At 48.6% G+C, this 20,440-nt stretch overlaps 1 protein-coding gene across 1 annotated transcript; it reads right to left on the bottom strand.

The window, feature by feature from the left end:
* Nucleotides 1–782: 782 nt before the first annotated feature.
* ARF3 (ADP ribosylation factor 3) lies at nucleotides 783–19,131 on the bottom strand. Its single transcript, XM_032420521.1, has 5 exons — nucleotides 18,927–19,131; nucleotides 5,816–6,056; nucleotides 4,657–4,767; nucleotides 4,297–4,421; nucleotides 783–3,746 (listed from the first exon to the last, which is right to left on the bottom strand). The coding sequence occupies exons 2-5, from the start codon at nucleotides 5,961–5,963 to the stop codon at nucleotides 3,585–3,587; spliced, it is 546 nt and encodes a 181-aa protein (XP_032276412.1). The 5' UTR covers nucleotides 5,964–6,056; nucleotides 18,927–19,131; the 3' UTR covers nucleotides 783–3,584.
* Nucleotides 19,132–20,440: the final 1,309 nt, after the last annotated feature.

The following is a 20,440-nucleotide window of genomic DNA, read 5'->3' as shown; positions in this document are numbered from 1 at the left end:
AGTGGTGAGAGTGGGGAAGGCCTCCCTAGCTCCCCAAGACCTCACCCACCAAAGGAAGGGGAGCACCATCTTTTTCTTTTCCTGGGGCCAGACAGTAGTAGCAGGAGAGGAAGAGAGTAGTGGCAGGAGTGGGCTGGGAGAGCAAAGGCTTGTCCTTTCCCTCAAGACACTGTGGAATCTCTGGATGAGGCTTGGCATCCTGACAATGGGGAACCGCATGCCTGAAGCAGAGATGATACAGGGCCATAGCTGTAAGGAGGATCAAGTTCATTACACCATCCAGACCTTTACCCTTCATGTTTACCACTGCCAAAGTCCAGAACTAGATAGGTGAGGGGACTCCAATCTATGGATGAGGGGACCCTGTTCCAACCAGAAGCACCTGATTGCACAGGGCTAGGGAGATCTGAGAGTGGAGGCAGGGTGGGTCACTCCAAGTTCAGGGCCCTCTAGCCAATGAAGTCCCTAATGTCTACCAACAGGTGATAAACAAGGCTAAGAACAGGATGAAATCCTTTACAACTAAAAGAGCAAAGTCACGAAGCCCTCGCATTCTGGTGCCCAATTCATTCAGGCTCCCCTCCAGAGTATGATGGAAAGTAGTAAGCAATGTAGAAATAAGCCTAAGTTCCTCCATAACCTCACTCTCCCCCTGTCAAGTGTGCCCTTTACCCCTCTGCTGAGAGAAGGAGCAGTCTAGAGAGAGGGACCAGAGACAGAAGTACCCTCACCATTTAAATACTGTCCCATGCTGCTGCACATCAAGGATGAAGGTCTGCTCCAAAGCTGCATAAAACAAGTTTAATTTCCAACCAGGGTCACAGTCATCGCGTATCCCACATTTTGGGCAAGGAGAGAGGAGGTGAGTTATTGAACATATACAGTCTACATTCCAGAGGAGAAAAGAAGAGAAAAACCAGAACTGCAGTTACTACTGTAACATCACAAAACACACTCTGCTGGGGGAGGGGCCCAGAGGGGAATCTCTAGGGGGGAAAAAGGCTGTAACAAAGGAAAGCATAAAATGAAATCTACCAGAGGAGAGTGTGGGAGGGAACAGGCAAAAATGGAATGAGAAACCCAATCCAGAAAGAGCTTTTAGGAGAATGGGAATGTAGAAAGGACCACCCACCCCTGCCAAGGGCCTAGCAACCAGGAATACTACCAAGATCACTTACTGCCCCCCCCTGCTGGATGGATCCTTGAGCAGCACCAAGGCAACCTCCAAGGCTGCTTGCTAACACCCTCAGGCCCACTGGTCTCTGGAGCCCCCCAAAACAAGGTAGGGGTGGGCCTTAAATAAGAAAAACCTAATTGGGACTGCCATCTAACTAGGGAGGGTCAGACTGGGAGGCAGGAGAAGAGGTAAAATCCTCAGCTACTGCAAAGACCAAGAGTGGGAATCCTAAGTAGGAACGAAACAAGGAAAGGTGGGACAGGCAACAGCAGTGAATGAGTTGAGAAGGCAAAGGCAACAGTTCAGGAGGGGAGAGGCAACAGGGGCAGGAGCAAAAAAATGAGGAAACAGAGGCAGAGGCAAAGGAAAGGGGTGGAGGGAAGCATCCGTGCGGTCAGGGGAGTGAATACATGTTAAAATGAACTAGAAGCTCCAGCATACCTCTCCCCTCACCCCTGCCACCAAACACACACACACACACACACACACACACACACACACACAGGCCTAGAGATCAGGAGACCTGCACACTCCCACTGCATCTTGGGTAAATAGTACATCACTAAGGAACTGGCACTGAGGGAGACACCCCTGGAACCTCTCTTTCACAGTTCAACCTGGGGTAAGGTGGGGGTACTGATCTGCCTGTTGTAGACAAAGGTGGCAGGAAGCCTGGCCCCATGGGGTGGGGCTTGGGACAGTCCTTCTGGGAAGGGGTCCCTCAGCCATGCTCTGGGGGGGGGGGAGGGGGGAGGGCAGGGTGCCGGGGCCCTGACCATAGCAGAAGGGTTATGGGCGGCCGTTTTGGAGCTCAGGGCGCAGCCAGCACACACAGGAGCCCACAGAAAAGCCACGGCTTCACAGAAACCGCAAAGTCAGGACCCGGGCCAGGACCTCAGGGACAAGCGCCCCCTGTAAACAGAGAGACGCAGTAGCAGCAGCTTCTGAACAACTACATAATAATGGGGGGAGGACCCTGAAGACCACTGCATCCCACCAGCACCAACAACTACTTCAGAGTTCTAATTTCCTCCACTCCAACCTCAAATGGATTCATGGGAAGTGGCTGAAACGGGCAGGAGAAAACTGTTGGGGTGGAGTGAGGAGGGACAGCAGGATAGTCTGAGGGTCTAGAAACAGAACAGAAAATGTTCAGCCTTCAGCACATCCTAGACTAGAAAAAGAGAGAAGTGGAGAATAGGGGAATTGAAACTGAGGTCTGCTATGTCACCCCCACTCCCCTGCTCCCCATTAAACCACCCAGCCAGCCCCGGTCAGGTCAGCAGGACTACTAGGGTGAGGAAACTTCTGACAAAGGACAGATGAACCACCCAGTCTCCAAGATCAGAAGATTGGGGGGGGGCATGGGAGGGCAGGAATAGACTGATCCATGCCTCACCTTCTCCTAACAACACAAGAGGGTGAAATGGAAAACCTGAGGCCCACCCCCCAGTGCCCTGGATCCCAAACACACCCCATGGTCTTGCTCTCCCCATCTTCCTCACAAGCTCCTGAGGAACAGATCTAAGGATGAGGAGGAGGATCAGCTGAACACTGGGCTGATAAGAGTGAGTGGGCTCTTCTCTCCTTCCCAGTAACAAGGCAGGGCAGAATAGCATCTCCTTGGGAACAGTCATCTAGAGATAAAGACCATCCCCCTGCCCTGAACAGGATGTAGAGAGGGGTACAAGGAAGATGGCGGTGGAAAATCCATCATCTGTCCTATCATCCAGAAAAACCTACCTGCAGAGAGGAGAGGAACCAGCTCAAGACTGGGGCAGCCTTCCCTCTACCTTCTTCCCTTTATCTCACCAACATGGGAGGGGCAGATGATAGGCTGGAGTGGGCAGTGACCTGGCTCCCAGCACCGAGCTGCACTCCACACCTCCACCCTGGCCCCCGCATATATATCTCTCTATACATGTATATACACGCGCACACATGCACGCACACACAGAGAGGCCCGTGCAATTTCCATGTAGAACAGGGAGAGAGTGGCAAAGGAAAGGAAGACGGGGAGTAGGAGAGGAACCTGTGGGGAGAGGGAAGGGACTGAGATGCCAAGAGCACAGCAACCAGAGCCAAACGAAGCGAACGGAGAGAATACCCCACCCCACCTCCCAAACCCCAGAGGATGAGGGGGGGCCACCCATGAAACCATAACAACCTTGTTTTTGTTTTAAATCCGATAAATTGGAATGATTCATCATCAGGACAGCAACTGGGGACTGGTCATGGACAGGGGAGAGGAGGGGAGGCAGGGGAGGCAAGGCTCTTGTTGGGCATGCGGACATGATACCCAGGGCCCTGGCCACACTGGCAACGGGAAGGAAGGGGCAGGGCTGGGGCAGGGAGACAGTAGGTGTGTCAGGGATAGGTGGGGTGGTCGGATAGGGCTGCCTGGCTCTCACTTCTTGTTTTTGAGCTGATTGGCCAGCCAGTCCAGGCCTTCGTACAGCCCGTCCCCGCTGGTGGCACAGGTGGCCTGAATGTACCAGTTGCGGTGACGCAGAGAATGCAGGCCCAACTTGTCTGTGATCTCAGCAGCGTTCATAGCATTAGGCAAATCCTGGAGCATGAGGGAGACACACAAAAAGGAGGCTCAGGATCTCTCAAAGGCTTCTAGAACACCCATCTACCAAAGAGATGTGTACCAGCACCCTCTCCTCCTCCACTGTAGGAACCAGAACAAGGTCCTAAAGAGCTGCTTTGGATTTATTCATCCCAGAACCACAGATCCAAGGCGCTAAAGGTCATTCCACTGGGGAGCTGCAAACCAAATACGGGGTTGTAGGGAAGTGAAGAGGTGATTCAGACTGGGCAAAGAATCAGGTCTGTCTGACTACAGGAGTGAGGGGAGTTCCACTAAATTAGACAACAGGGAAGATGAAGGAGGGATTTGAGGTATCTACCACACCAATCCCTGAGGACAGAAGTGTTGCTAATTAAAGCTGGGTAGGGGACAAGAAGAGGAACATAAAGAAGCCAGCTAATCATATTCCCCACACTTCCAAAATTGAGAACACAGTCACAGGGCTTCCCCTACAATGAGCCCCAATGCCCAGGATTTCCACAGCCAGGTTGACCTCTCTCAAATCCAGGGTGGGGAGAAGTCTCACCTGTTTGTTTGCAAAGACAAGGAGCACTGCATCCCGGAGCTCATCCTCTGCCAGCATCCTCATCAGCTCCTCTCGGGCCTCATTTACTCGCTCCCTATCATTGCTGTCGACCACAAATATCAACCCTAGGGAGGCAGAGCATGTGCTGCGTAAGACAGCAGATGAACTCCCATCATCCCTACCACCAAAAGACAACACCCTCCATACACCCTCCAAATATTTGCTCCCTTTCCTCCTATTCTCCCACCCCTAGGAGCTGTGGCAGGGCAAGGATTGGCTGCCCATAACCAAGAATGACAGCCACACCTTCTGCTCACACCCGACCAACCCATGCCAAGCTGGGCGATTCATATGCCATACCCTGGGTGTTTTGGAAGTAGTGTCTCCAGAGAGGTCGAATCTTGTCCTGGCCACCCACGTCCCAAACTGTGAAGCTGATATTCTTGTACTCCACTGTTTCCACGTTGAACCCTTTGGAAAAAAACAGACAATGGCCACTTGGCCTCAAACACCAGGCCTGCAAACAATACCCCAGTGGTTTGTTTCTGTTTCCCCCAGCCTGGCTCTGATCCTAGCAAAGGAAAGAAAGCTGAGGCTTCCTCAGGCCTGGTATTCCCTGACCTAGTAGCCTAAAGGCCAAAAAAAAAACCTTAGATGGGGCGCCTGGGTGGCTCAGATGGTTAAGCATCTGCCTTCGGCTCAGGTCATGATCCCGGGGTCGTGGGATCAAGTCCCGCATCGGGCTCCCTGCTCCGCGGGAAGCCTGCTTCTCCCTCTGCCTCTCTCTGCCTCTCTCTGTCTCTGTCTCTCATGAATAAATAAATAAAATCTTTAAAAAACAAAAACAAAAACAAAACAAAACAAAAAAAACCTTAGAGAAAAAGTGGAAGAGGATGAGGAGGGCCAGTCTGGAGGTTCACAATCCCCTTGGTAACATGAGCTAACCTTCTCTGCTCATTCTGTCTTTGCCTCTCCCTCCTGCAAAGAAATGACTCAGCCCCACTCCTGTACCTCAGCCATCACGAGTCTGCCGCAGCTAAAATGTAGGGCCTGGGAAACACAGTGAAGAAAAAGTGAGCTCTAGTCCTGGAGCCCCAAATGCAGAACCAGTGGACAATGATGATCTGAAGCCCCATCTATAAGGCAAACGTTCTCCCTCCCACAGGCAGGTCTTAACCAGGATCAGGTCCACTGAGGATCTAAAGTGAAACAACTCCTGGCCTCTGGCAGGAACATCAAAGCCTTTCACCTGCTTTCCAAACAACACAGAGAACAAACCAGCTCAGTGCCTGAGGGCAACTGTTCAGTGCCAGGCTGCGGAAGTTCCCGCATCAGAGAGGGCCCGGGTAGGTGGGCAAACGGCAGCCCCAGCACCTGCTAGTAAGTTAAATAACCATCCTTCCCTGAATCCCCCCAAGTTGCATAGACTTGCCTGGTGGCCAGGTGGGGGATCTAGGAATAGGCCCCTTGCCTGGCCCAGCTGTTGGCATGAAAGCTTACATCTAAGCTGTGCCCTTACCAATGGTGGGGATGGTGGTGACGATCTCCCCCAGTTTCAGCTTATACAGGATGGTGGTCTTTCCTGCAGCATCCAGGCCCACCATCAGGATGCGCATCTCCTTCTTCCCAATCAGGCTCTTCAGAAGGTTTCCAAAGATATTACCCATGATCACAGCAACCACTTTCTGAGGACAGGAGGGCTCAAGTGGGGGCAGTGGCAGTCTGGTTTTGGCCTGGGCCCTAGTATGGAGAACTCGATCCTAAGGCAAAGAAACATAAACTCATTAACACATCTGCTAGTCAGGATTTCATGTAAATGGGATTTGCCAAAGTCACGGCTGGAATTTATAAGAAGCTATGAAGATCAAGTCCCACTCAGAAACATCCTGAGTCTTTGGGAGCGGAGACAAAGCCGTGAACACTCAGGACCCCTGCTCTGCCATAATGTACCAGTGTGGCTTTGGATGAGTTATTCCCCCCGTCCATATCTGCCCCTATAAATGGAGGGGACTGAACTAGATGACTTCTGAAGTCCCTTCAGTTCTGACACTCTATACCATACAAGGCCTTGCAAGACCATGAATGCCCCTCCCTCCCGCAACCTTCCCCTGAGATTCCTGGAAAGGCTGGGAGAGGAGGGAGCGGAATGAGGAGTGGCTCTTTGTGACTCCTGACAAGGTTCGGGCTTGCCAGGTTCCCAAGGTCCATGCTCCAATCAAGAGACTTCACTTCTTCCCTTTCCGTATGTCTGCGATTCCACCTTCCTTCCACACACCAAAATTAATCAGGAAGAAATAAGGTGAAAGTTGTGCCCTGTTCATACAATGGTGTGCCTAGGCTACCCCTCATTCCTAGGCTCATCGTGGCCCATCCAAGGACAGCTTCTCCACTTTCTCACCTGCAATGAGGCAGTCACCTCATTCCCTGCCTCCTCCCTAACCCCCTTCAGTCTGTTCTCCACATAGCAGCCAGACTACTTTTAAAACCAAAATCAGGTCATGCTGCTTCTCTGTTCAAAACCCTCTCTTGGCTTCCTGTCTCCCTTTCAGTAAAATCCAAAACCATACCGTGGCTTGCAAGGTCCTGCACGATCTGCATTCCCGCTTCTCTCGTTAGATCTCCTACTACTCTTCTCTTGGCTTACCCCACTTCAATTCCCCGACACTTTCCTGCCTCAAAGCTTTTGTACTTGCTATTCGCTCCGCCCTGAATGCTCCTCTCCCAGATAACCTTCATGGAGCATCCCCTCACTTCCTTCAGGTATCCATCTGAATATCACCTTATCAAAGAGGCCTTCCACAACCACCTCTAATGGTTGTGGATCGCACATCACTCTCTACCCCATTTATCCCACTTCATTTTTCTTCATAGCATTTATCACCATCAGACACATCACACATTTGTTTCTTGCTGTACTGTTTTTCTCCTACCACAATGTCAGCTCCTTATCTATTTTGTTCACTGCTGTGTTCCTGGTACCTTGAATAGTGCCTGGTACATAGCAGCTGAACAAATGAACTAAAACTCCCAGGGTCTAATACTGACCTTACTAAGCAGCTCACTAAGACTGATTGGAAACTTATGCCCGGTGCATACTAGGATCTTAACAAATTATCTGCTGAAAACATGAAGATGGCAGTAAGAAGCACTACGAAGGCACAAAGTGCCTATCTTCCCACCCCACCCATTGCCCCCAAAAGACAGAATCCTGGAGTCACTCATTCCCTCTCCTCTTCCCTCCCTTCTCTATGGCACAGGATGGCCACAGAAATGCATTTCTGAGCCAATGAAATAGGGTTCAGGATCGCCCATGGCAGCCAGTTCTCTGTGCCTGCAGGAGACAGGCGTCCGCGGGCAGCTTATTCAGCAATCACCATATGCCAGCTGCTGGCATTCTCCGTAGTCTGGGAACCAGAGGCACACACACACCAAACCCAGCAGGCGAAGGAACAGGTCAAGACAGAGTGCACCCAAACCCAAGAATGTGAAAGGTGGATGGGGAGGAATCTAATTTACAAGCTAAAGCATGGGGGTTTAGTGGGAGTTGAGCTGTTTTCTCAAAAACTATTTCAGTTTTGTTTGTTTCCTACTCTCCTCAGTTTGCAGCAAATTCCAGACTAGTACAAAGGAGCCAGATCGACAGCCCCTGGAGACCAAAGTACTAGTTTGTCCAAAAAACAGAAACAATGAGTGCTTATGGAGTGTTTCATCTTCAAAGGCCTTCCCAGACATCCACTAATGAGCCAGGCGTGGTGCTCCTGGTAGGTTCCTCAGATGAGCCCTGCCCCTGACCCAGAGGGCTCACACCCCAGGGAGAGGACCTGGCTCAACCTTAGGGCTCAACTTCAGCCAAGTCGCCCACTAGCCATCCTCCCTGCCCATCCTGCCTAAACCCACCCAGGCAGACAGATCCTGGAGGATCTGTAGGCAGGAAGGGACATCTGCCCAGCTAATAAGATCAGATTCCATCAACCCTGGCAATCTGTAGTAGTCAGACTTCTGGTTCTGCCACCCTCATCTCCAGAAATTAAAACTTCCCCAAGTCTTCCTAGTCTTGATCTTATTTCCTACTCAGGCCTCCTCTTCTCCAGTTCCAGATGATACTTTGCTTTAAGGCTTTGGTAGTAGGCTTTGGCCCAGGTTCTGAACTGGAATTTATACCAAGCATTTATCTTGCTGTCCTTCATGAATGGAGCAATTGCTGATTAAAGGATTACCAACCGTGAGTGGCTGAAAAATACCCCTGGCCCCAAAACATGCACACACTGTCCTTTGGTTTGCTTGTTTGCTAAACTAGCAAGTTAACGTCTTGGTTCAAAAGCTGATCCCAGTGTTACACTTATTTCTCTTTCCTGGCATGTCCCTGAATTATCTGAGCCACTCATGTGGCACTTACTACTTCATGGAGCTTTTTCTCTCTTAGAAGTCTGTACATTTACCGTCTCTACAGTTTAACTGTATTCTCCATGGGCAAGGACTATGCCTTTTATTTATTTTGGATCTGTCCCCACTCCCAGTGCCAAGCCCACTATAGGAGTTCAACCAAGCACAGGGGCTGATTTAAGCCTCCTCTGAGGACGTCCTTATATTTCTTCTGCCCCAGCAGTACTCGGTATCTCTGTGGAAAGCACAGATGGTTTCTTAGATCCCCTGTCAATTCTTGGCCATTTTCCACACCATATGTGACCCCAAGACTGGTTTGGAAACACCATAAAAGGACTAGAAGACTAAAATCGATGGAATTTTCTCTTGCCATTTAATACGCAACGGGCCTGATGGATAATTGATGAAATGCCCACGTAGTCACTGTGTGTCCTCTGGGGGCAGCGCCACGCCTTGAAATTAGCGGACATTATGACTCCTCTTTAATATAATCAGGAGCTGGACTCAGATGAGCATTCCAAAGCAGGTGTTGGTTTTCTTGTCCTGGCTTTCTCTGTCCCTATCACCAGATAGCACGCGGCCTCTACCACGAGGATGGTGGCAACTTGCAGCTTTGTGTCATGAACACAAATCTTGGGTTATACTGCCGATTTTTACTTTCACCCATAATGCATTCCTAAAAAAAGCTCTGGGAAGCAGAATGGCAAAAAAATACATAAACCCTGGATTGTTTCCCTATGTACTGTACAGCCTATAGTTACTCTCTTTTACCACAGATGGCACTCCTGTGTTGAAAGGGCAAAATGCCAGGGTTCCACGGGCTGTGAGAAACCAGGAATCAGCAGTTAAAACTGAAGATGAGTGGCTTAGGATGCAAAATGGACTACAGCAATATCCCTATTATTAAAAAAGTATACCTCAACATTCTATTTTACAGCCACAAGCTTTGTTATCAGTGGTACAAATAACAAGAGCTCTTAAGGTGTGTTCCAGTACAATCTGTGTGGAACACTGCAGGAGTTCAATCAAACACATTGCCTGATTTAAGCTTCATCTGAGGATGTCCTCACTGACGACTACTTACTGCCCCCAACCCCCCCCCCCCCCCCCCCACCAGGAGAGGCAGGCTGTTGCCATGACTGCTCAGCCATCCTGGCTTGTGTGTGTTGCAGGAACATGCCCGCCTCACTCTCCAAGTGATTCTGAGAGTCACACTCAGTCTGCCACACACAACTCCCCCCCCCCCCCCCCCCCTGGTGGCTGACTCAGGCTTGCGTCCTACGACACCTACCTCTGAGGGGACTTCTGATCTGACACCACCTCCTCCTCTTCAGGCTGCATGGGTCCAGGGAAAGGAAGACCAAGGTCTCCCAAACCTTCTGCTGCCAGGTAGGTGCACTAAAAGCAGCTTTGTTCCCAGACAATTTTCACATTGCGATATCACTAATAGAGATGCTATTTTTAGTACAGCCAATGGAGCAGACCGATAAAATGTAAGGAAACAAAAGCAGGGTCTGCCTGTACTTGGTTTCCTTAGCACAGCTGGCTTGTGACCTCTATAAACTTTCCAAGTTTTTGTCTCAAGAGCACTGTAATCACAAGCACACAAGAACTCCTAGATTAATATCTCAATGACTTCTACTGGACTCAGAGATTTCCCAAAGCCAAGAAATAGCTTCTGATGTCAGCTTCCATCCATTCACTAAGCACTTATTGGGTATACAGAACTAGGGATACAGAGAGGAAGACAACTTCTGCCTTCATGAAACTCAGTCAGTGGGAGAGAAAGACAAGCAAACAGAATTACAAAACAGCACGAGAGTAAGAGTGGAATAAGCACATAGTGTTATGGGGACAGCAAGCTGGAGCAGTTAATCAAGACTAAGGAGTAAAGGGTAATTCCCAGACATGATTCCCAGGTCACCCTCCGAGCTGACTCCCGACAGAAGAATAGGAAGTAATCAAACAATAAAGAAGAGGGAGTGGGGGAGAGGGAACGTGTGTCAAAGGCATAAATACCTGAGTTAGAGACAGCACTTTTTACTAGCCAAAGCCAGGTGCAGTTGAGAGTCAGTTTATTTGGATGCCACATGGTGAGTAAAAGGAAGTGACGACACTGGAGAGGTAAGAATGGGCTAGATCATGAAGGGCCTTGAAGGCCATACTTAGTAACATGAGCAAGTATGTGCTTTAGAAAGACCATTCTTTCTGAGCACCTGGCTGACTCAGTCAGTAGAGGATGCAACTCTTGATCTCAGAGTCGTGAGTTCAAGCCCCATGTTGGGTGTAAAGCTTGCTTAAAAAAAAAAAATAATAAAGGACCATCCTGGCAGTCATTTGGGTGTAAATTAAAAGCGGAAAAAGACTTGAGGCAGAGAGACCATGTGGGAGGTACAGTAATACAGCCGAGAAATCAAAAGTTCTTAACCACAGGAAGCAATAAAAACGAAAAGATAGATTTGAAACATCAAAACAGGGCGCCTGGGTGGCTCAGTCAGTTAAGGCTCTGCCTTAGGCTCAGGTCATGATCCCGGAGTCCTGGGATTGAGCCCCGCGTGGTCAGGCTCCCTGCTCAGTGGGGAGTCTGCTTCTCCCTCTCCCGCACACCTTGTGCTCTCTCTCTCAAATAAGTAAATAAAATCTTTAAAAAAATAAATCAATTAATTTAAAAAAAAATTTTTTAAAAGAAATCATAGTGTTCTGAATAGTCAAGGCTCTAGTTGTAGGCATTGGAGCAGCTATGGAATATCAGGAGATGAAATGGTTGTAAGCTGGTCAGTTTCTAAGAACAGGGCAAGCTGAACGCTTTGTTAGAGGGCAGCACCACGGGACGTTCCAAAGAAACAAATGAGTCTAGTTTTTATCTGGTCACATTTTTATCTGGCCATATATTCTGAAACAGCCCCGATTCTCTGTTCTGATTCACTTGCTCGTTGTCCACAGGAAAAGGGCTGTCCATGGGGCCGCGGCGGAGCTCAGTCTCAACCCTGAGATCATGATCTGAGCCAAAACCAAGAGTCAGACTTAACTGACTGAGCCACTTAGGCGCCCCTTTCAGGCCTTATTTTAATTTGCCTTTTCTACAACCTTTGATCCTCCTGCCTTTTTTTTTTAATGTTTTTTCCTCATTGGTGTCTATGATGTCTTACTGTCTTGATGTCCTTTTGGCCCCTCTGGTTGCTTCTTACTCTCTTTCCTGGCCTCTGTTTTGCCTACTGATTTAAATGTTGATGTGCCCCAAGTTTCTGCCTTTGGCCTTTTCTCTTGTCCCACTGTACACACACTCCCTAGATATATCAGTTAGAGTAGCATCAGTTGCAAAAGATAGAAGACACACCTGTGGCTTAAATGACAAGTAGATTTATTAAAGCATACAGCTTGAAGTCTAGGTAAAATAAGCCAGACACAAAAGGACAAAATTGTATGATTCCATGTATATGAAGCACCCTAGTCAAATTCATACAGATGGAAGTAGAATGGTGGTTGCCAGGGGGTGGAGGTAGGGGAAATGCAGGTTATTGTTTAACAATTACAGAGTTTCAGTTTGGGAAGATGAAAAAGGTCTGGAGATGGATGGTGGTGATGGTTGCAAAACAGTGTGAATGTACTTAATGCCACTGAACTGTGCACTTAAAAATGGTCAAAACGGTAAATTGTGTTATGTATATTCCCCTACACAGAGAGAGAGAGAGGGAGAAATCTAGAGCTAGAACGCTTGTTTTTTTAATCCACCAGCTCTACAGTGTTATTAAGGACCCAAATTTTCTCCATTTTTCTGCTCTGACATCCTAGAGTTCTTATGTCTGTCTCTTCATGCTCTTGGAATTACTCCAGCATCTCATTCTTCTACATCAACATCTAAAGGCTGGACAAGAGAATGTTGCCATATGTCTTTTTTTTAAGATTGAGGAAAACTTTCCCAGATGCTCCCAGCAGACATTCCCTATATTTTATTGGCTAGAATTAGTACATGACCATTTGTGACTCAGTCACTGGCAAGGGAAATGGAATGCCCACATCCCTTAGGCTGATCAGTTTTCATACCCTAGGGCTGTGGAAGGGTATCTTTATACCCCCACCCCCAACATCTGAACACATTAGGGGTTGTGTCAGAAGCAAGAAGGGGAAGAATTGCTCTTTGGGTAGATAGCCAGTAACGGCTGTCATCCTGGATCCTGGTTTCTCTTATGGCTTCAGTTACCATCTGTGCAGATGATTCCCAAATACCCAGCTCAGCCTTTCTCCTGGGCTTCACACCTTAGCACCTCAAAATTGAAGTTTAATCTAAAAATAAATATCTTCAGGGCACCTGAGTGGCTCAGTCGGTTAAGCATCTGCCTTCGGCTCAGGTCATGCTCTCAGGGTCCTGGGATAGAGCCCCACGGTGGGCTCCCTGCTCAGCGGGCAGTCTGCTTCTCCCTCTCCCTCTGCCTCCTCCCCCCGCTCATGCTCTCTCAAATAAATAAAATATTAAAAAAAAAAAAAAAAAAACTAGTATCTTCAATCTCAGATTTGTTCCTCTTGTATTTCTTGGCTAACAAAGTGCCCCCAGATCACCCAGGCCAGAAACCTGGGAGTCATTTTTGACTCTTCTACTCTTCCTTCCTAAATTTAATCAGTAGTTAAATCCTGTGGATTCTACTATTTTGATGTTTCACTATGCTTTCTTAATTACAAAAGCACTGAAATTCCACAAGCAGTCAGCCTAAAGCCCTAATAAACCTTTGCTCCAATCTGGTTCCCACTTCACAGGTCAAAATCGAGCTGCTGGTGAACAGATGACAAAGGAAGCTATGGTTTAGACAAGGCCCACCATTACAGAGCAGTCTAAGGATTCAGAAAACAGGGAACTGGGGCGCCTGGGTGGCTCAGTCGGTTGGGTGTCTGCCTTCAGCTCAGGTCATGATCCCAGGGTCCTGGGATCAAGCCCCGCATCGGGCTCCCTGTTCCTCGGGAAGCCTGCTTCTCCCTCTCCCACTCCCCCTGCTTGTGTTCCTTCTCTCGCTGTGTCTCTCTCTGTCAAATAAATAAATAAAATCTTTAAAAAAAAAAGAAGAAAAGAAAACAGGGAACTACCTACCTTGGGGAATAAGTTACGTGTGATCCCTTAGCACCTCAAACACACTCCTACTCTAGGATTCACCATAGAATGTTTTATTCACATTTGTCTGTTTTGCTTTCCAGAGCTGGAACTTCCCAAATAATGTGCCTTTAGGGGCGCCTGGGTGGCTCAGTTGTTAAGCGTCTGCCTTCGGCTCAGGTCATGATCCCAGAGTCCTGGGCTCGAGCCCCGCATCAGGCTCCCTGCTCCGCGGGAAGCCTGCTTCTCCCTCTCCCATTCCCCCTGCTTGTGTTCCCTCTCTCGCTGTGTCTCTCTCTGTCAAATAAATAAATAAAATCTTTGGGGTGCCTGGGTGGCTCAGTCATTAAGCGTCTGCCTTCGGCTCAGGTCATGATCCCAGGGTCCTGGGATCGAGCCCTGCATCGGGCTCCCTGCTCCACAGGAAGCCTGCTTCTCCCTCTCCCCCTCCCCCTGCTTGTGTTCCCTCTCTCGCTGTGTCTTTCTCTGTCAAATAAATAAGTAAAATCTTTAAAAATAAATAAATAAATAAATAAAATCTTTAAAAAAAAAAAAATTATGTGCCTTTAACGCATTACAGGTCTGCCATACATCCCATCAGTACTGGATGGCTAGGCAGGGCTTAAGGTGGCTAGAGCCCAAGGGCCAGTCATCTCAGCTTGCAAGCACTATGTCTTTCTCACTATTACCATTCTCTGTGTATGCCACGACAAAAGGTTGGGGAAGTACTTCACTAAACTATGAGCCCTTGTCAGCAGGGACCATGCCTTATTCATGTTTCATGTCTCCAGCACCATGACTAATCTGTAGCTAGTGACTAACATGCTTGCTTTTGAGGAGTATGGTTCTACTGATGGTGGTAAAACATTTCTGAGGTTGAGGAAGACAGTATTCTATAGGTGATCCCTGATCCTTTTCCTGTATCTGACAAACTCAAGAAATGGTTGCTATGTTCTCAGAGCCCGAGCCCTAGCCCTAGCCCTAGGGTTCCCTGGATGGGCTTCACAGGCTTGGGGGTGGGGGAAGAACTATATGAGAGGCTCTAATTATGCTCCTCCCCTCTACCCCACCACCAGAGCAGCTCCATTTTTATCCATGCAATGTATTAGACTTCAAATAAGATTTTATAGAAGGTAACGTTTAATTCCTTTTAACAGAAGAGGAAAAGGGGGTCAAAAACCACTGCAACAGAGAGCAAATGTTCTCCTGCATCCTAAATCATGCTGAAGTTTAAACATCCATGCCTGACGCTCTAGTGTAAAAGCTCATAAAGGAAGGGTTATACCAGGCTCTCATCAGTAATGGAAGAGCTAAAGGGTACGATGAGATCTGCTACACCCAGTCATCTCATCTTTCTTCAGGAATATGGTGATAATGGTGGATCCATGAATTCCCAAGCCATGTCCCTTCGGGTCCATATGGCACAGCAGATCCTTTGTAGAAGTCCAATACAAAGCTCTAAAACGTTCATGGAATCCCTACCACAGTCAGTTCTTTCCCAGACTATAATGCAAGCCTTCAAACATTTGTGGAACCTCCACATGCTCCCCATGTCTTTTCATTATCAAAAAGCTTTACTAGCATTTTACCTGTATTTGCAACAGATTTTGAAAAGGTATAGCAGGTAGAATTACACAGATATCACAACTCTGGACCTTAATACAGTACATTCTAAAACATACTCAGAGGGAGACATTTAAAGGAGATAGGACTAAATGAAAAGAGTGGCCCAGGAAATGGAGGATGCTGAAATACTAATTGAGACCTAAAATAAAGGGACCCAGGAATCTATATCCCTGACCTAGGTCATTTAGAGTGCTCTTGTATGAAAGAGTCAACCGTTACTTCAATCATGCTGACTTTTCTAACATGAACACTATTCTTGAGCCCCCACATCCTCACCGTGCATCCAAGTTGATGGTCCAGGGCCCCTGCCTTGCTCCAGCTTCACCTCCCACTCAGGCAGCAGGAGCTGCCTCTGTGAGGCTGATGCTGAAAAAAGATTTCATTGCTCATAAGCCTACGACCAGCAAAGAAAGTCATGGTAACAATCATCCCTCTACACAGGCGGCAAGTTATTCTTTTGTCAACCTCCTCTCCTTTAAGGCAGCCCTGAGTGCTCATATTATTATTGCTATTATGATGATGATTATTAATAGCAACTAACATTTATTTGGGGCTTACTATGTGCTTTGTACAGTAAGTACTAACTACTTTACATGTATTATCTCATTTAATTCTCATGCCAATACTATGAAGTAGGTACTATCATTATCATGTTCTTTACTGATGAGGAAAATGAAGCTAAAGGAGGACAAGTTTTTCACCAAAATCATAAAACTAGTAATTAGCAGAGGCAGGATTTGAACCCAATTTTGTCTGATTCCAAGGTCCACACTCTAAATAACCATACCATAGTGCCTCTAAATTGACCCGCAACAAAAATGGTGAAGAGAGCCAAAAACGGTGATATGCTTTGAGTCTCGGGCTGCTTGGCATCCATTTCTAAAGGTGTATGGGGAAGCAGATTCCACAATTTCCCTGTTATTCACTCAGCTTTAACAAACCTGGTTTTAAAGAAGTTCCTCCTTCTAAGCAACAAATCCCACCCACTATCCTCTGAGTCCATTTCCTCTTATTATATGACTCCAGTGGAAAGAGAGTAGCAGAAATGAACACACACAATATGATCCTCTGTGCACTTGAGACTTCACTTCCACTCTTTCCAGCCTGCTACCACCCCTCCTTTATACTTGCATTCAGTTTAATAATAGCAGCTACCATTCACTGGCACCAATTCTGTGCCAGGCACCACATACATACATTGGCTCTCTCCTCTGTAATCTCCAGAATTCCAATTTTGACAATACTCTGAAGGACTTAACATCTTTGCCCACAGTGGGGAAGCAGGAGATCTGGGATTTCAGATAAATAATGACTTTGTGTTCTAGTAATATTTTTCTTTTTCGGTCTTAGTTTCCATTATCCATGCCTGTTTTGTGCCTCGTAGGAAGGTGGAGAGGCCATGACTTCGTAATTACAATGCCCAAGGGCCTTTGTACCCTCACTCAGCTATCTCCAGGCACTCTCCCTGACAGCCAAGCCATCTCTTTCTCTTTACTTAAACTGTAGTCAGAAAGCTTGTTGAGTTCTACCCATTCACATCCTGTATTCATCCCAAGAGCCTACTGTTTGCATTAGGCACCGTGGGAGACACAACATGAAATCCAATCCCTGCAATCAAAATGTTTCATCTCTTTGGAAAAACAAGACTTACACATAAAATTTTTGATGATGCAAGGTAATAATTCTATGCTGGGGGGCGCCTGGGTGGCTCAGTCGGTTAAGCGGCTGCCTTCAGCTCAGGTCATGATCCCAATCGAGCCCAGCATCAGACTCCCTGCTCAGCGGGGAACCTGCTTCTCCCTCTGCTTCTCCCCCTGCTCATGCTTTCTCTCTCTCTCTCAAATAAAAAATGAAATCTTTGAAATAATAGTAATAATAATAATTTCTATGCTGGGAGGCGGGAAGCATGTAAATATGTGATACACAGGGGGCCCTTCTCAGCTAAATCGAAGGTCAATGATTCATTCTGTGAACAGGTGACCTCTGTGGATCAGCTTCTTTCTTTTTTTTTTTAAAGATTTTATTTATTTATTTGACAGAGAGAGACACAGAGAGAGAGGGAACACAAGCAGGGGGAGTGGGAGAGGGAGAAGCAGGCTCCCGGCAGAGCAGGGAGCCTGATGCGGGGCTCGATCCCAGGACCCTGGGATCCTGACCTGAGCCGAAGGCAGACACTTAACGACTGAGCCACCCAGGCGCCCCAAGCTTCTTTCTTAAAATGAGCTTTTAGAGACATGTTATTCAAACTCAGGTCTAATGTGCAATAACCAATTCACTGCTCCACTCCAGTCATATCAAGTGGAGACACTTACCCAAGAAGCTCAAGACAAAATGGCAGCAAAGATGGTCACTACCTGATTAAGGCCACGGGAGAAAAGTATGCAGAGACTAGATTCTGTTCTGTTGCACTGACCCAAGCAATCAGACTCCTGCAGCATTCTCCTATCCATAAAACTTTCATGCCATAGACCAGGGGTGACCCAATCCAACAGCAGCAGAGGCAGGTTTTGAGTTACGGTTCTCCCTCAACCAGATGATCTCACTATTTCTTCTCACTCCTGACCACATGCCACACTCCTCCTGGCCTGGCCAGAGGGAGACCGGCAGTAATACAACCCAGAAAGAAGGGAACTCCCCCAAAAGAGGAGCTACCACTTTGCTATGCAAGTGGCCGGGGTTAACAGGGAACTCCACCTCCCCCTCCTTCCCTCAAACATTGGTGTAAGCAATGGCTCCATTTTCTGTTCCGGGAATCCTGGTACTTCCTAAAGAAAGAAAGCGGATTGGAAGACACAAACTCAGAGCCAGCGACTAGCTGCTCCCTCCTCCTGTGAGACCGCCCCCGCTTTGCCTGGGGGAGGAAGGCACCACCTCTCCTCTCCAAGCAAGATCTGATCCCCCCACCCTCTTCTGCCTCTTCTCCTCCCGCTCCCCACCTGCTGCCCTGGTCCCAACGTGTGGTTCCCAAGACCCAAAGCGCAACCTCTACCGGAATAGTGCCCCTGGGGTGCCCCACTAGCTTGCCTGGCCGACTGATCCCTAAATCCCTTACGCACCCTTGCCCCATGAAGGGAGTACAGGGTGTCACCGCTGCAAGGCTCTGGTCTCCTAGTACTAAGGTGGAGCAGGAGAGAGGGTAGGAAAAAGCGGCATTCCCTAGCCCTTTAACAGGAAAAGGATACAAAACAGTCATCACCGCCCCCGCATCACCTCTCTCTGGACTGTTTTCCTCCACCTCAACCCCGACCCCTCGTAAGCCCACCTCCTGCAGGCGAGGGGAACCTAACTGCAGCCCGGGTCGCCCCCGCGTGCGAGGCAGAGCACAGATTCGTGAGCGCCCCCCACCCCCACCCCAGCTCCGCGTCCTTCAAATGTGGGGGAAGGCGAGAGACTGGCCCGGCGCCCCCTCCCCGAGCTCTCAGGTGGGAAGGACCACACCGCTCCATGCCCGGCAGTGCCGGGGGGAGGGGGGTCTATCTCCTCATCCCCCACCCCGAGCCTCTCCTCTACCGGGACCCGCCTTCCTTCCCCAGCCCCTCACCAGTTCCTGCTCCCAGCTCCGCTGCCGCAGCCGCCGCCTCCGCCCCCGCAGGTTCCGCTCGGCACTGGTTCCGCTCCCTCCGACTCCCCCAAGCCGATTTCGGCAAGGCTGCTCCCCTGGCCCCGCTCCCCAGCTCCCTCCTTCCTTTCCTCCACCTAGCACCGGAAGCCGCGACGGCGACAGGAGCTGTGCGGCGCACCCCCACCCCCAGACCGGGATACTTCCCACCTCCCCGATCGCGCGAGAACTGCGCGGTAGTGAGCGGCAGTTCTCGCGAGATCTATCACCATGGCAGCGGCTGCAGCAGAGGCAGCCGGGTGCAGGAGCTGAAGCCTGGGCGGGGGCCGATGTGGGGGCTGCAGGCTGCGGGCGGCGGAGGCGGGAGCCGGGAAGTGGGGATGAGGCAGTGGGCATTGAGGTGAGAATTGCAAGCTCCAGGGCCATGCCTGAAATTTAATGACTGGAACTGCGTGCTGGCCACACTGGAAGGGGCTGGGCGGAGAGGCAAAGCCAGGAGCCGGGTACGAGTGAGGAGCCCTTGCTGTGGCCCACCCTATTCTTCCAGACCACATCTTTATTTCTTAACCACGGCTAGCTGCATCTCCCTGAGAGCCCTCGCTGCATCGCTGTTGCTACTCACTCCTCCCAAGCTAAGACTGGGTTACTCAGGGGTCTGAATCAGGAGATCCTTTCCCATGGGGAAGAGGAGAGAAAGTGATGAATTTAAGAGACTGAAGGAAAGAACTGGACTCTGGTCCAGTTAGGAAGTTGGAAAGTGAAAGACAACCGTGGAAGCCTAATATTTAGAGGTGTGGTTTGAGGAAGTGTACCTAGATGACTATGAATTTTAGTATCCCAAGGAAAATGAGACTTTACACCCATGTTTCTCCACCCCTGCCCACCCCCACTTCCCTTACACTCATTTCTGCATCTGATCTAGACATGCAGAGGTGCCTTGGAACAGTCTCTGCTGTGATAGAAGGTCACTAGTAATACTAAGAACAGAAGTTTCTTTAAGTGGCCTCTCTCCTCAGTATAAGGGAACACATAGCTCTTCCCTAAGGCTTGAGCCAAAATTGGTGCTTTTCTGGATTTTTTTTTTTTTTTTTTTTTTGGCCTTATTTCTTCTCTTTCAAGAAGAACCAGGTTGGTAGATAGCCACACTGTGTCTATCCGTTGTCCTCATCAATCCCTGATGTATATATTCACCACTCTCTTCCTCTTATCCCAGTCTGTTTTCTCTCTTATTCTAATGTGGAAAATAATATGGCCCTAGAATGTGAAGCCAAGAGGACCCTAATTTAACATAGTGAGGGATGATCTGGATAACAAGGAGCATGTTTATAACAAAGAGAGTTGTATATGTCCTGAGCTGTTGCTATTAAGAGCCTTTGCCCTGCTAAGCTCTGTGTTGTAAATGGCAGAAGACTTCTTCAGTTTTATTGCAGACTCTTGGATCAGGCCCTGTGATACTTCCACATGACTACTCTTTCCATTTATTTTCCTAAAATTTT

The sequence above is a fragment of the Phoca vitulina genome, unplaced genomic scaffold, assembly GCF_004348235.1.
Source record: "Phoca vitulina isolate PV1807 unplaced genomic scaffold, GSC_HSeal_1.0 scaffold23, whole genome shotgun sequence".
Taxonomy (NCBI): domain Eukaryota; kingdom Metazoa; phylum Chordata; class Mammalia; order Carnivora; family Phocidae; genus Phoca; species Phoca vitulina.
Note: the sequence above shows the minus strand (reverse complement) of the source record. Positions and strands in the feature narration are given on the sequence as shown.